This window comes from Chinchilla lanigera, unplaced genomic scaffold (genome assembly GCF_000276665.1).
Source record: "Chinchilla lanigera isolate Chin_1 unplaced genomic scaffold, ChiLan1.0 scaffold00065, whole genome shotgun sequence".
Classification (NCBI taxonomy): domain Eukaryota; kingdom Metazoa; phylum Chordata; class Mammalia; order Rodentia; family Chinchillidae; genus Chinchilla; species Chinchilla lanigera.
Genome location: NW_004955466.1, coordinates 6,361,998 through 6,374,484, shown reverse-complemented (window position 1 = coordinate 6,374,484; position 12,487 = coordinate 6,361,998). Strand labels below are relative to the sequence as shown.

The 12,487-nt window shown below is 45.8% G+C and overlaps 1 protein-coding gene across 3 annotated transcripts in view; it reads right to left on the bottom strand.

The window, feature by feature from the left end:
- The window catches only part of Ppp2r5e (protein phosphatase 2, regulatory subunit B', epsilon isoform), a 157,348-nt gene that overhangs the window by 46,201 nt on the left and 98,660 nt on the right, over positions 1-12,487 (bottom strand). For all 3 annotated transcript variants that reach the window (XM_005399153.2, XM_005399154.2, XM_013521973.1), the window contains one exon: positions 3,613-3,714. In XM_005399153.2, the coding sequence (XP_005399210.1) occupies positions 3,613-3,714 (102 nt within the window). The remainder of the gene's footprint in view (positions 1-3,612; positions 3,715-12,487) is intronic.

The following is a 12,487-nucleotide window of genomic DNA, read 5'->3' as shown; positions in this document are numbered from 1 at the left end:
GGCCCGCTGCGTGGTGTGCCTTGGCTCCCGCCAAGGCCGCCGCACTTTTTAGTGTGTGTCTGCAGTTCACCTTGGAGAACCGGCACATGTACATACCCCAAGAGCGTCCTTAACACCACTGCTTTTACAACCCCAACTGCAACTGCAAAAAGGCTATCAACACAGCCAAAAGAGCAATACTGCACTATTATACTGTACTAATGTAAAAACAGTTTTGATCTTGAAGCCACTGGAAATCAAGACTTGGGGCCCCCAATGGTCTGCAAAGATCAGTCCCTTACAGCTACCCTGTGATTTCACACTCAACAAATTGGGTTTGTCAAACTACATTTTCACTTTGAAACTGCCTAGCTACAGAAAAACGTCTTTCTTACTAATCTGGACTTCGCCGAGTTCCACGTGCCGTTTTCCTGGCCACATTAATGCCTGAGTCTTCGCCACTCATGGGATTGTTCTTCTCTCACTACACAAATCTTTCAACACTTCATTTTTCAAACAGAACGTAAGCCCTGAGCAAACAGCCTCTTCAAAGTGGGCTCCTCTTGCTCTAAGATTCCCACAGAGCGGGCCCGCTGGCGTCCAGGCTGACTTGGCCAGCACGACTTTCCACGGGGACCGGCGACGTGTTCTGGCCCCTGCGGGCCCTTCCAGGCAGCTGCCCTTTACACTGGTTTGGTGGAAACAGCTCAGGCACCTAATCAGTAAGCACAAACGTGCTCTGCGCTGAAGACACAGATTATACCTCAGCATCAAAAGTCTCCCTTGAGTTTCCACAGGGAAATACTGGGGGCAAGGGAAGAGAAATTACTTTTCAAGATCACATACATGAATTCTCTAAGGAACATTAGCAAAAAAGACCTTATATCCCTGGGCTTTTTTGGGGGGGGGCGGGCGGGGTGGTTCTCAAGTGTAAAGCATTAAAAACAATTCCTTAGTTATAAATGAAAGTCCTGCCTGTAATTCCAGCATTTGAGAGGCTGAAGCAGGAGGATCGCTGTAAGTTCGAGGCCAGTATGGGCAACATACCAGCCTGAACTGCACAGTGAAACCCTGTCTCAAAAAGACAATAAATAAATAAATAAATCCCCCGCCCCCCTCAACAAAAAGTCCTGCAAAATCATATTATACTGGAAAGACTTCATTTCAGAAAATACATAAACAAGAACCATGGTAACTATGTAACCAGCTTAAAAGACACCATTACCAGTAGAGAGAATAGAAAAGATCAAGTAACAGCCACACAGTAGAGCTCTGTGACACATTTAACCTTAACATTCGTGGCTCTAATATTATCCTGTCTATGTCTTATTATCTCCGAAGAGTCACTGTTTGTTATGATCAACGATTTGGTTTGGCCCATAATCTAATCAAAAGAAGAGGTGCACAGCGGCCTCGGTGACCAAGTCCCTCGCTCCGTCGCTTGGTCCTCTTGTCAGACACCTATGCTTTGCTTCCCAGCAAGGGCTGGTCCAGAAGAAGACACACACTGCTAACTACAGAGTCCAGAAAGTAAAAACATCGAATACTTCACCATGTTTTGATCAAACAAATAAATTGCTGGGTCAACTGAAAAGTAAAACATTGAATTTAGCGATGGGTAACCGCCATGAAGGAGCTGCCATGAACAGAAAGAGACCTCTGGAGTACTGAAGGAGCTCTCTCGGCAGTGACAGCCAGCCGTCGGGGACAGGGGCGGGGACTGGGCTGTGCAAGGACCACACTCAGGAAGCACTGGGCTCCTGACACAGGCCCGAGCCCGTGCACAGCCATCCACAAGGCGATGGGTGACGAGGACAACAGCGCGCCTTCTGGCCTGACCTTTGCCACGAATGAGGGATGATGATTTGTGAATTTTAAAAATAAGTCTCCTTCGCTTGATCCCGCCTTAGTCAGTCCTATTTCCCCGAGCTGGCGAAGGGACCAGAAAGACATCGCCACGGAAGAGAGCAGCCTGCTCTGTCACAGCTGGTGACTCCGCACCCAAGGGGGCCAAGGAGGGCGGCGGGGAGGTCCTCCCGCCCCTCACTGCTGCTCCGGCTTTCGGGTTTCCTGATGGCTAATATCCCTGCGGAGATGACAGCGTAGCTAGGGTTTTTTGATGGCAGAATTATTTTCATAGCTTCACAAATTAATCTAGTCCTGTATTTTATAGAGTCATTAGGTCCAGGCAGAATTAGCTAAAATACTGAGTTAAACTTTACTGTACTTTGGGGCATGATTCAGAGTATTCAAAATCTTCCTACAGATGGCAAAAGAGCGCTGACTCTTCTCTGGGACAGAGAGGCCAACACACTGATGCTCTGAAAACACCTCTCTCCTTTGTTCCACCATAAAATGCAAGGCGTTCCTGAGGAGACTATCTTTTTTTCTTTTTTTTTTTTTTTTAATTTTTCTTCCAGACTGAACTGCAGTTTAATGAACTATGCCAAGGATTAAGCATAAGACATGCCAAGAAATCCACCCACTCACAAGAGTGTGTTTGGGACTTTTGTATACCTGTGAAAAGCATGAACAATTTTACAAATTTCCTAGACCACAAATAGAATGTCTGGCACTTGAAAAAAAAACCTAAAGACTAAGATGGTAAATCAGCTGCAGTGTTCAGCTAATTTAATTTACCCCATCTTGGCATTAGGAGGACACATATCTGATTAAGAATGAGCAACAGCCCCAGAACACGCTCCTGTAACTAGGGAAACCGCACACACGCACAACTGCAGCAACCACAGCTGCCGAAGGAGGATGCGCAAAGCTGCAAGTTTATGTCAAAAACTCTGAAGCGGGAAAAAACAAGCTTCAAAGTGTCTTCGGGCCTTCACTCCCCGCCGCACAGCTCTCTGCTTCTCCGAATGCCAGCCAGTGACCCCAAGCACTGCCCGCAAAGCAGGAGAGGCCCTGCCTCGGGCGGAGACGCGAAAGGCTGTGTTTCCTTCTGCCCGGCCCACCCTGCTTCGTACTCGCCCCCCATCTCCACGGGCGTTCCGATCCAGCGGAAATGCGGCTTTCGGGTTCGGATCGCCACGCTCTACTCTTTTGAGAAATGACGGCCTTGAGAGCAGGCAGCAGAGAAAGTAGGAACTGCGTAACAAACAAGTCCATGTAGGTGATCAACACGGGTGGCCCGGGGATGGCAAGGGGTACAGAGGGGCAGGAGTGCAGGGGTGCCCGAGCCATCCCGCAGAGCACTGGGAGCTTCTCCTTGCAGAGAGCAAAACAGCCTTATCCATAAGCACAACAAATGTGCTCTGCGCTGAAGACACGGACTATACCTCAGCCGGTTCTTTCTTAGGATCCTGGGAACAGAATGAGCTGTTACAGGTTGGTTTTATCCTTCTACGCTACCCACATCCAGCTAACACTCCTGAGAGCACAGTTCTCCTCTCGGGGCTCTCACAAAGCGGTCTCCTGGCTGCAGCTGTAACAGGAGGGACGCAGAGGGGACTCAGGAAAGCACTGCCCTGAAAGTTACTGTCTGACCTTTGGCATCCTAACTATCAAGCGCAAGAAAGATGAAAAGCATGCTTCCGCTTCCCAGGACAGTGAGAATTCCACACTAGCAGGGGCGTGAGCTCAGGGATCCTGCCCTTGTGGACACAGCGGGATTCAGAGTACCTGTAGGTGTGGCCACGATGCCTCAAGCGTAGGTTCGTCTTCTTCTGGATCAAATTCATTGCTGTCACTGGGAGGGAGAGTTCTGAATATATTGCAAGATACCTAGAAACAAACAAGCAACGGAGTGAGGCAAAGCCTTAGTTCTACAAGATCCACGCGGCGAGCAAAGGAGCCGACCCACAGTGGCCGGGAGCACCACCAAGGGGAACAGGAGCCCCTTCCCACCAGGACAGGGGCGGAGGCAGGGAGCACCCCGGGCACCCCGCTGTCATTTGGCCACCCGGGGTCCCTGCGCGGCTGTGCATCCCACCGAATACTTCTGATTACTTACCGGTCAAGCTGCTTCCAGTGAAGCATTTACACTAAGAAATAAACAACTGCCGAGGGGTTATATGTACTTTCCCTTTCAGGATTATTCAGTTTGTAAATTTACAATTGAACTAATGGTAAAAATTCAGGCATTCACAAAAAAACAATCAGAAAAGATATTGTGAGACCTTGATAACATCCTTAAAATCACACCTAACCCGTCTACCCTTGGTTCACAGACAGGAATGAGGCCCAGATTACGACAGATCTGTGCGCTACAGCACTATAAACTGGTCATTTCTTTGCCACAAACAATATGCAAATTAAATACTGGTTGTTGAAAGAAGGGTCGAGTTGACAATGACTGTCAAATAGGACTAAGAGATGAGTCGCTAGAAAGAAAGTTTATTTTTAAATCATGGTGAACAATACTACTCTCGGGGTTCCTTCTTAAGACCTGTGCGTTTCTTGTCTTCTCTACTTCGCACCTTCTCTGAGTGACCCCAGCACATGCTCTACCTGAAGGGTGATACGGGCAAGAGGAGAGTATGTGCCCAAGGAGAAGAGGAAAAGAAAGGAAATGCTGTGCCATAGGCCTTCACGCGATTTCCTACTTAATGCAGAGAATACTGAGCTACACTATACTGCTCTGAAAGAGAAAAGACAAGCTGGGGGTCTCATATAAGCTGTTTATCCACCCAACAAGTATTTATTAGGCGCCTATTATGTGCACAAACTGTCCTGGCACTAGGGAAACCACAATGACAAAAGCAGATAAAAATCTATGCCCTCACCAGTGACAAGCCCAGCGCTCTGCAAGGCTGAGGCAGGAGGATCACAAATTTGAGCCCAACATGGACCATTTAGCAACTGAGAGAGACCCTGTCTCAAAACTGGGGTGGGGGGACGGGGCGGGACTGGAGAGGTAAATCGGCGTGAACACCCTGATGGAAATTAGGTCTCAATATCCCCATTTCCTAGCTGTGGAAACTGAGCTCAGCTGTGGAAACAACAAAAAGGAGACTTGACGTTTCCTGTAGGCGTGACGGGAAGCCATCAGCCGGTCTCAGACAGGGACGTCTTTGGAACGATCGCGCCCGCAGCTACACACAGAGCAGGCGGCGTGGCAAGATGGTGGCCGGGGCGGGGACACAGCAGAGAAAAGAGAGGCGCTGGTTCTGAAGGCGGACGCTGCTACTGAGCCGGGGGCCGGGGGCCGGGAAGAACGAAGGGTGAGTCGGATGTCCAGGGCCCTCTCCCCAGAGGACGGTCTGGGCAGGCTGCGGGAGCTCTGTTTGCCTGCCTGGTTGGTGGAGACGCCAGAGGCCCAACAAGCGAGCTATGGAGGGAGCAACAGCCAGAAAGCACCCACACCCGAGCCTGGACTTGCGGGTGCAAAGGTCAGGACAGAGGACAGAGGACATGACCGACTCCACACGCAGGGACACCTAAGCTGCGGGGCTGCGGGCTCACCATGGAAGGAGGAAGCAGAACCAGGAGAACCGGGCTTGGGGCGCCAGCACTTAGGAGTGGGGAATGCAAGTGAAAAACAGCAGGACTAAAAGAAAACAGTTTGGGGTACAGAGTCTGGGGCCTTGGAGCTAAGAGACAGAGTTTTAAGAAGGAACAAGAGGGCGGCCACAGCAAACGCTGCACAGAGCTGGACGAGGCTCAGCCCCAAGCGCCACCACTGCCAGGGTCACGTTGGACCAGAAGGAGGAAGGGCACCGTCGGGGGCCAAGGTGACACTCGGGCCAGAGTCACAACCGACCGAGCCCCGCCAGGGCCTCCGCAGTGCTCTGAAAAGAGGGGAGGCCAACTTATTTGCTTTGGAGTTTGCATGACCACAAAGAAAAAGTAAAGAAAGATCACACTGCAATCTTGTCATGGCTAGTAAGAGCATGCTAGTCCTACTTTATTTGTGGCCCTTCTAATGATTATTAGAAATTATGTTACAAAACCAGTGACTTTTCAGATAGCCACCCACCTGACTTCTCTTCCACCAGTCAGCCACGCTGCAATTCACACGGACAAAGGTCCCTGTATTCTACTTTGAGTCTTCACTAAACTATATGTGCATTTCAAAAACTAAGTATTTGAGGTAGGGGGTGGCGGTGCATGTCTGTAATGCCAGAGCTTAAGAGGCTGAGGCAGGAGGATTGCCACTTCAAGGCCAGCCTGGCCTACACAGTGAGTTCAAGGCCAGCCTGAACTACATAGTGGAACCGTCTCCAAAAAAAAAGAAGAAAAAACCAAGTTTTCACCCCAACTTATTTATATTTACTGTACTCTTGAAAGTTTTTTTGCTGCCCCAAGACATGAAAGTAAACTATGAAAGGGAGGGAGAAGGGCTCTGCTGAAGTAAAGTGAAAACATTCAGGCAGAGGGTCGCAGTGACCCGCCCCCCGCACCATGGACACAGACTGGCTCACAAATCGGCCTCTTCCACTGGTCCAGAACACACAGCACATTTGTTTTCCTAGTATATACTAAGCACTCAATAAACATTCACACAATCTAAGTCTAGAGACATTAATGAAGTTGTGTCTTGTGGTTTTACTTTAACCAAATTTCAACTGAGATTTCTAAGCGATTTAAATATATCTAGTTATTTATAAGATGTTTAAACCTGTACAGTGCTCTAAACCCAGGGTCTTCTTTTCCTAGCTATAAAATAAAAGAAAGCCAAGTTGTACACATAACCCAAAGCAGAAGGTAGTTCTAGAGACGTGTGATTTCACTACACACTGTCATCCCTTCAGATTCGCCTTCCCCGGCAGGTTCCTAGTTTACTTCCAAACGTTGACAGTTGAGCAATGAGGAAGCACTGTCTTTTGGGCTGGACAATTCTGAGCTCACTCTGCTGGCTGAGTAGCTCTCTAGCACCATGGGAAGGAAGGCAAAGCACATCAAGGCCATGTAAGTGGCCACACCCCTGACCCGGCCCAGCGTACAGCAGGTCTTAACAAAATGTCATGAATGAATGAATCATTACTCCCACCCTTGATAATTTACCTAAGAAACTAAGACAAGAAATCAAAAAGTTACTTAAAGCTGTCACTTGCAACCTTCTCCAAAAAGTATAAAACTGGAAACAATCGTTTTGTTCAACATCAGAGCCATGTATCAACTCAGTGGGATACGTGCAGCTTTAAAGATTACAGCTCTACAGAAGCACACAAGAAGTTTCTAATAAAAGGGAACTGAAAGTTGGAGGACCGTAAAGATAAGAATGTAAACGGATAACTAACGGGAAATTAAAAGCTGCACGGAAGTGAGAGAAATACAGATGATAAAGCAGGCAGTTGCTGTTCTTCCTCTCAGCGGTTCTCTGAATAGGTGCTAAACCTTTAAAAGGCACAGGAGTTATGCCTTTCATGTCAAGATGAAAACGGGCTCTTCACTTTGCTACACAAGACTACTGCTATCCAGACAGAGTTAAAAATCAGAGCCTTTCACAATGCCTTCGCATGCAGCTTATTTAAAGAGTACATGAATGGGCCAGATTAACTGTACAGTTAAGCTCCAAATCATGAACTTCAAATCAGGCTGCCAATGAATGAGCTGGAGGGATGGGGGTCCTTCTCCAAATCCCACCATCTTCAAGGAGGGGCGGTGCACACCCATCACCCCAACACTCTGCGAGGCGGAGGCAGGAGCATTGCAACTTGGAACCCAGCCAGGCCCACTTAGTAACACACATCTCAAAATAAAAAATGAGGGGGGTGGCTGGGGATACATAGCTCAGCGGCACAAGTGCCTACCTGGCAAGCACAAGGTCCTGAGTTCGATTCCCAGTACCAAAAAGAAAAAATAAAAATGGGGGGTGGTGTAGGGATGTAGCTCAGTGTGAAGGCCCCAGGTTCAATCCCAGTACCAGAATGAATGAATGAATGAATGAATACATACATACACACACACATCCTGAGTGACCTGCAAAAGACTGTATGGGAGGCCAATACAGAGAAAGGGGCGCTTGCACGCATCAGCTTTGCAAACGAATCCCCAAATTCAGAAAGTGTTAAAAAACCCGCTGTCCCGAATTGCAAGTCTGCCTCCGTTCGATTGTTCTCTGCCACTGGCGGTCACTTTTGACTCCCAGACCAGGGTAAAGTGGGTCAGTGACCAGGCGATGGCGGCTGCACGCCAAGCAGATGAGGCCACGGGCATCGTGCCCGCCACACAGCCAGGCCAAAGTGCACCTTCTGTTCTATGCACTCAAGAGCGGACTTCCCAAAACCAACACAAGGAAGTCTGAAAGTGTATCAGAGGCTTTTTCAACCTTTTGTTTTAATCCACCCTTGTGTTGTACACACAAAAAAAAGGTTCTGAGGAAGTTAATGTAATCCATTTCATTACAAGACATAATAAACACTGAATGCGGAATCACACTAGAGGCTGGAGGGTAACGGCCTGACCTCCAAAAGCAGCCGTAAGAGAGAACCGAGGCTGACAGGACACGGGGTGGGTCCGCCTGGACAGGCCCCTTCACAGGCAGGAGACCCAGGACTGGGAACTCCACGGCGAGCTTGCGGGTGCCCTCCTGTCAAAGACTCGCTCGGGCCCTCTTCCTTGCCAGAGAAACGGACAGGCAAGGGGCTCTGAGTTCAAGGCGGCTGCACCTCTAACAGGCTGTCTCTGCTGCTGCTCCCCCAGGCCACAGACGGGCATGGAGGGACCTGGCTTTATGCCTCTCCTTCTCCTCTGACCTCCACTGGTGCTGTTTCTATCGTTTTTACGATTCATCTCTCTGCCCCATCAACTCCTCCTGAGGATTCTGGCTGCCCAGTGCCACAGGCACTGTGCCTAGCCCAGGACGCCCTCACTCAGCGTGGACGAGGGCCGGTGGTACCTCTTCGCCCGCGGCACCAAACACTCTCATCACCAGCGTCCCCTCTCTGGTGCTGCGCTCTCACAGCCGATCTTTCTGTCCCCCCCAACTGCACTTGGAGCCTCCTCGCAGTCGTCTCTCAGCGCCTGGTATCTGCTACACAGAACTGGAAATAACTAGGGCTGTCAAATAAAATGCAACAGACCAGTCCAATCTGTCTAGACAACAAATAAGGTTTAAGTCTGTAACACCTGGGACAATCTTATGCTAATAAAAGGATTTGCCATCCGAAATTCAAATTGAGGTAGGTACCCTGTATTTTGCTAAGTCTGATAACCTTAAAATTAAATTTATATTAATTAAAAACCTCTACGGAAGGAAGATGCTGCTACAGGCCCGGCCTAGGAACCAGTGATGGCTAGTGGTTCTGAGGGGAGGGACTTGGTTACTTCCCCACACTTCAGTTTGCTGAGGGCTACTGTGAACGCTGGTGCAAAAAAATTAATCTCAAAGCCTTGGCCACATGGGAAAGGGGACCCTGCAAAGTTCCCAAGTTTATGGCTTGATAAGCAAAAGAGGAAGAAATGTGCAAATATATTTTTATCAGTTTTTGAATAAACAATTTGTTACTTTTCACTTGTAATAATGAAACACTACTGTTGATATGTTTAAACAATTGTTTAAATTACTGTAGAAAAAATAACCCATTATCCCAAATCCAGTTATCTTCATAGAAACTACCAATTTTACACCATGATTTTCACTGACATTTTGTTATTATTGCTACTGTTTATGAAAAATAGCTGTCAAAGGACTAGCACATTATAAAAGAACAGTATGTCTAGCACCTCACAGCTTCTCACTAAATAGCTGCCAAGATCAATACTGAACAAAGGAGAAAGGACAATACAGTGAGAGGTACTGAAAAAGATTTAAGGAGTACTTTATTAATAGTTAGAGTCCTGCTAAGCCAGGCATACCCTGTGATCCGGGACTCCTGGTACCACAGTGTAACAAGTCAATTTAATTCACCTTGTTACGCTTTACCGTATTATTTTCTATTTGACCAGGTTCCATCTTTCTTGGATAAAGAGCTGGTTGACCTCAAGAACATTTTTTCCCCTTTTATCCATGAAGCTATAATTTCAAACAACTAGGTAACACTCAAGTACACAACTATAGACCGGGGATATAGCTCAGTGGCACAAGTGTCTGCCTGGCAAGCACAAGGTTCTGAGTTCAATTCCTGGTACCAAAAAAATAATGATAATAATTCAAGTACACAACTACAAAAATAAAATTAACGGCATTGGGGCCATAGTAAAATTTTCTATTAAAAAGTACTATATGAATGGTGACAGGGAATAGTCAAGCAAATTACAAGGTGGCATTACTTCTCTAGCACTTCTTACATTACCCTGTTTTTTCATCCAACTTACTCATTTTTTCACTCAATAATCACTTTGTATTGAAAGGAAACCAAAATGATTTAATCAAGTATTTATTTATCTTTTTTTTGGGGGGGGGGTCTTTTTGAGATAGGGTCTCTGCTACACAATTTAAGCTGGCCTTGAGCTCACTTTGTAGCCCAGGTTGGTCTTGAACTCGCAACGATCCTCCTGCCTCAGCCTCCCGAGTTCTGGGATTATAGGTGGTGCCACCATGCCCACCTTAATCAAGTATTTATAATGACAGGGGAGACCCAATATGCACAGTGAAAGCTAAATCAACACACATTCTTTCCATTATATCTCATGTTAACGTGAATGATGAACCAAAGCAGATATGGTTTTAAAACAGAATTGTGAGAAAACAGGCAAGCCTCACAGTGGTTCATCAACATTTACATGGATGTCGTTTTTAAAAGTTACATCTAAAACAGAAAATATGAAGATAAGCAAGGCCTAAACGTCTAAATCAGATATTTAAACACGTAAGACCATTTTCAAACATACTACTAGAATTTCTATTAAAATTTGAACTCAACTAAAATTCTAACAAAATTTGTGAATATAAAAATAAAAATTAACAAATACAAGGTCAGGTTACCTTTAGTAATACCAAATTTAAGAACTGTTAATAACCACAATGATTTTAAAACAAACTCTCCAACTTGACCCTCAGTTCTTTCAAATTAATTAAAAGTAACTAATAAGAAATAAAAACAGAAAATCCAAAAGCATTTATAAATATGCTCAAGGCACACAGACTCAGAAGCACATAACTATCCTCTACATTGATGCTTTCACTAGGAAACAAAAGGTACAATTTTAAATGTTTCTATTGGCACCTAGTTTAATTCACTGGTAACTTGCTCCATCAATAATTTATTTCTAAAGCCAAACTATGTCTTTTTTTTTTTTCATCTTTTTGAGACAGGGTTCACTATGCAGTTTAGGCTGGCCTTGAACTCGCAGTGATCCTCCTGCCTGAGCCTCTCCAATGCTGAGATTACAGGTGTATGCCACCATGCCTGGCCAAACTATGTCTTTTTTTTTTTTGTCTTTTTGAGACAGGATCTCGCTATGCAGTTCAGGCCGGCCTTGAGCTCACTTTGTAGCCCAGGCTGTTCTCAAACTCACGATGATCCTCCTGCCTCAGCCTCCCGAGTGCTGGGATTACAGGCGAGCACCACCATGCCCGGCTAAACTATGTCTTTTAATTATTATGATAAGTCTTTTGTAGTTTCTTCACACTTAAAGTATCTTTTTAAACCCTGACATCAGTACGAATGAACACATCTATCTAAGAGTTATCTGAACTTGTGAAATCACTAAAATCCTTTATTCTAACATAATGACATGTTCTTAGCATCTAAGGGGAAGAAATTTAATTAAATCAACTTGATAATTTCCTAGATTAAAGGCAATCGATTGCAAGCCTAACTTTATTCTCAGGTTAAATATTGTAACTGTCACCAGTATATACTATAATTAATTACAACTGTGGGACAAGAATATTCAGAAGTTATTATTCCAAACATGTCCACATGAGTTAAACATAATTCCGTGAGCCAAACCCCCTTCCACGACACTCTCGTCTACCAGCAAGGCAGGGCGGAATAGCGTGTGGAGGACCACCCTAAATAACACGCACACTTATGTGGGCAGGGCTCTACAAGGCTGTCCACAGATTTAGCATATTACCACATCTGTGGATACAGCTCTGCATCTTGGGAGACACCCACTAATCCAAAGACAATGCCCGGTTTACGGGTGACTAAGAAGTATGAACCTGCGACACCTGTGAGCTTTATTTCACAGTATCAGGAAACATACAAAAGGACCTAAACTGAGACTTCCAAAGTGAGTGATCACAACCTTATTGATACACATTCCCTGTCAAACTTGAAATCGCGATTAGCAGGCTTTCCAGAACACGGCAACTATTTCATTACAACTGACTTCCCAAATGAGGCGGAAGGAACACCCTAAAGTGATTAAAAGTAGCTTAACAGGCAAGAGGACAACAAAATTTAAAGTTTTTAAATACTTCTATTGTTCAATTTTAAAATACAGTCAGCACTCAAAACATTAAAGGAATACAAAACTTGAGTGGGTACTATTTTATGAACTCACAACGATGTCATCACCATTTTTATTTGTATTTCCTTTATCAAGTTGCTGTTTTGGGAGGGGTTTTCCCCTCATTTAGGTCTTTACACTGTAAAGAGTTATATATACCAAAAAAAAAAAGAAAACTGTTTTGTTTTGGGTACGAGATTGAACCCTTCAC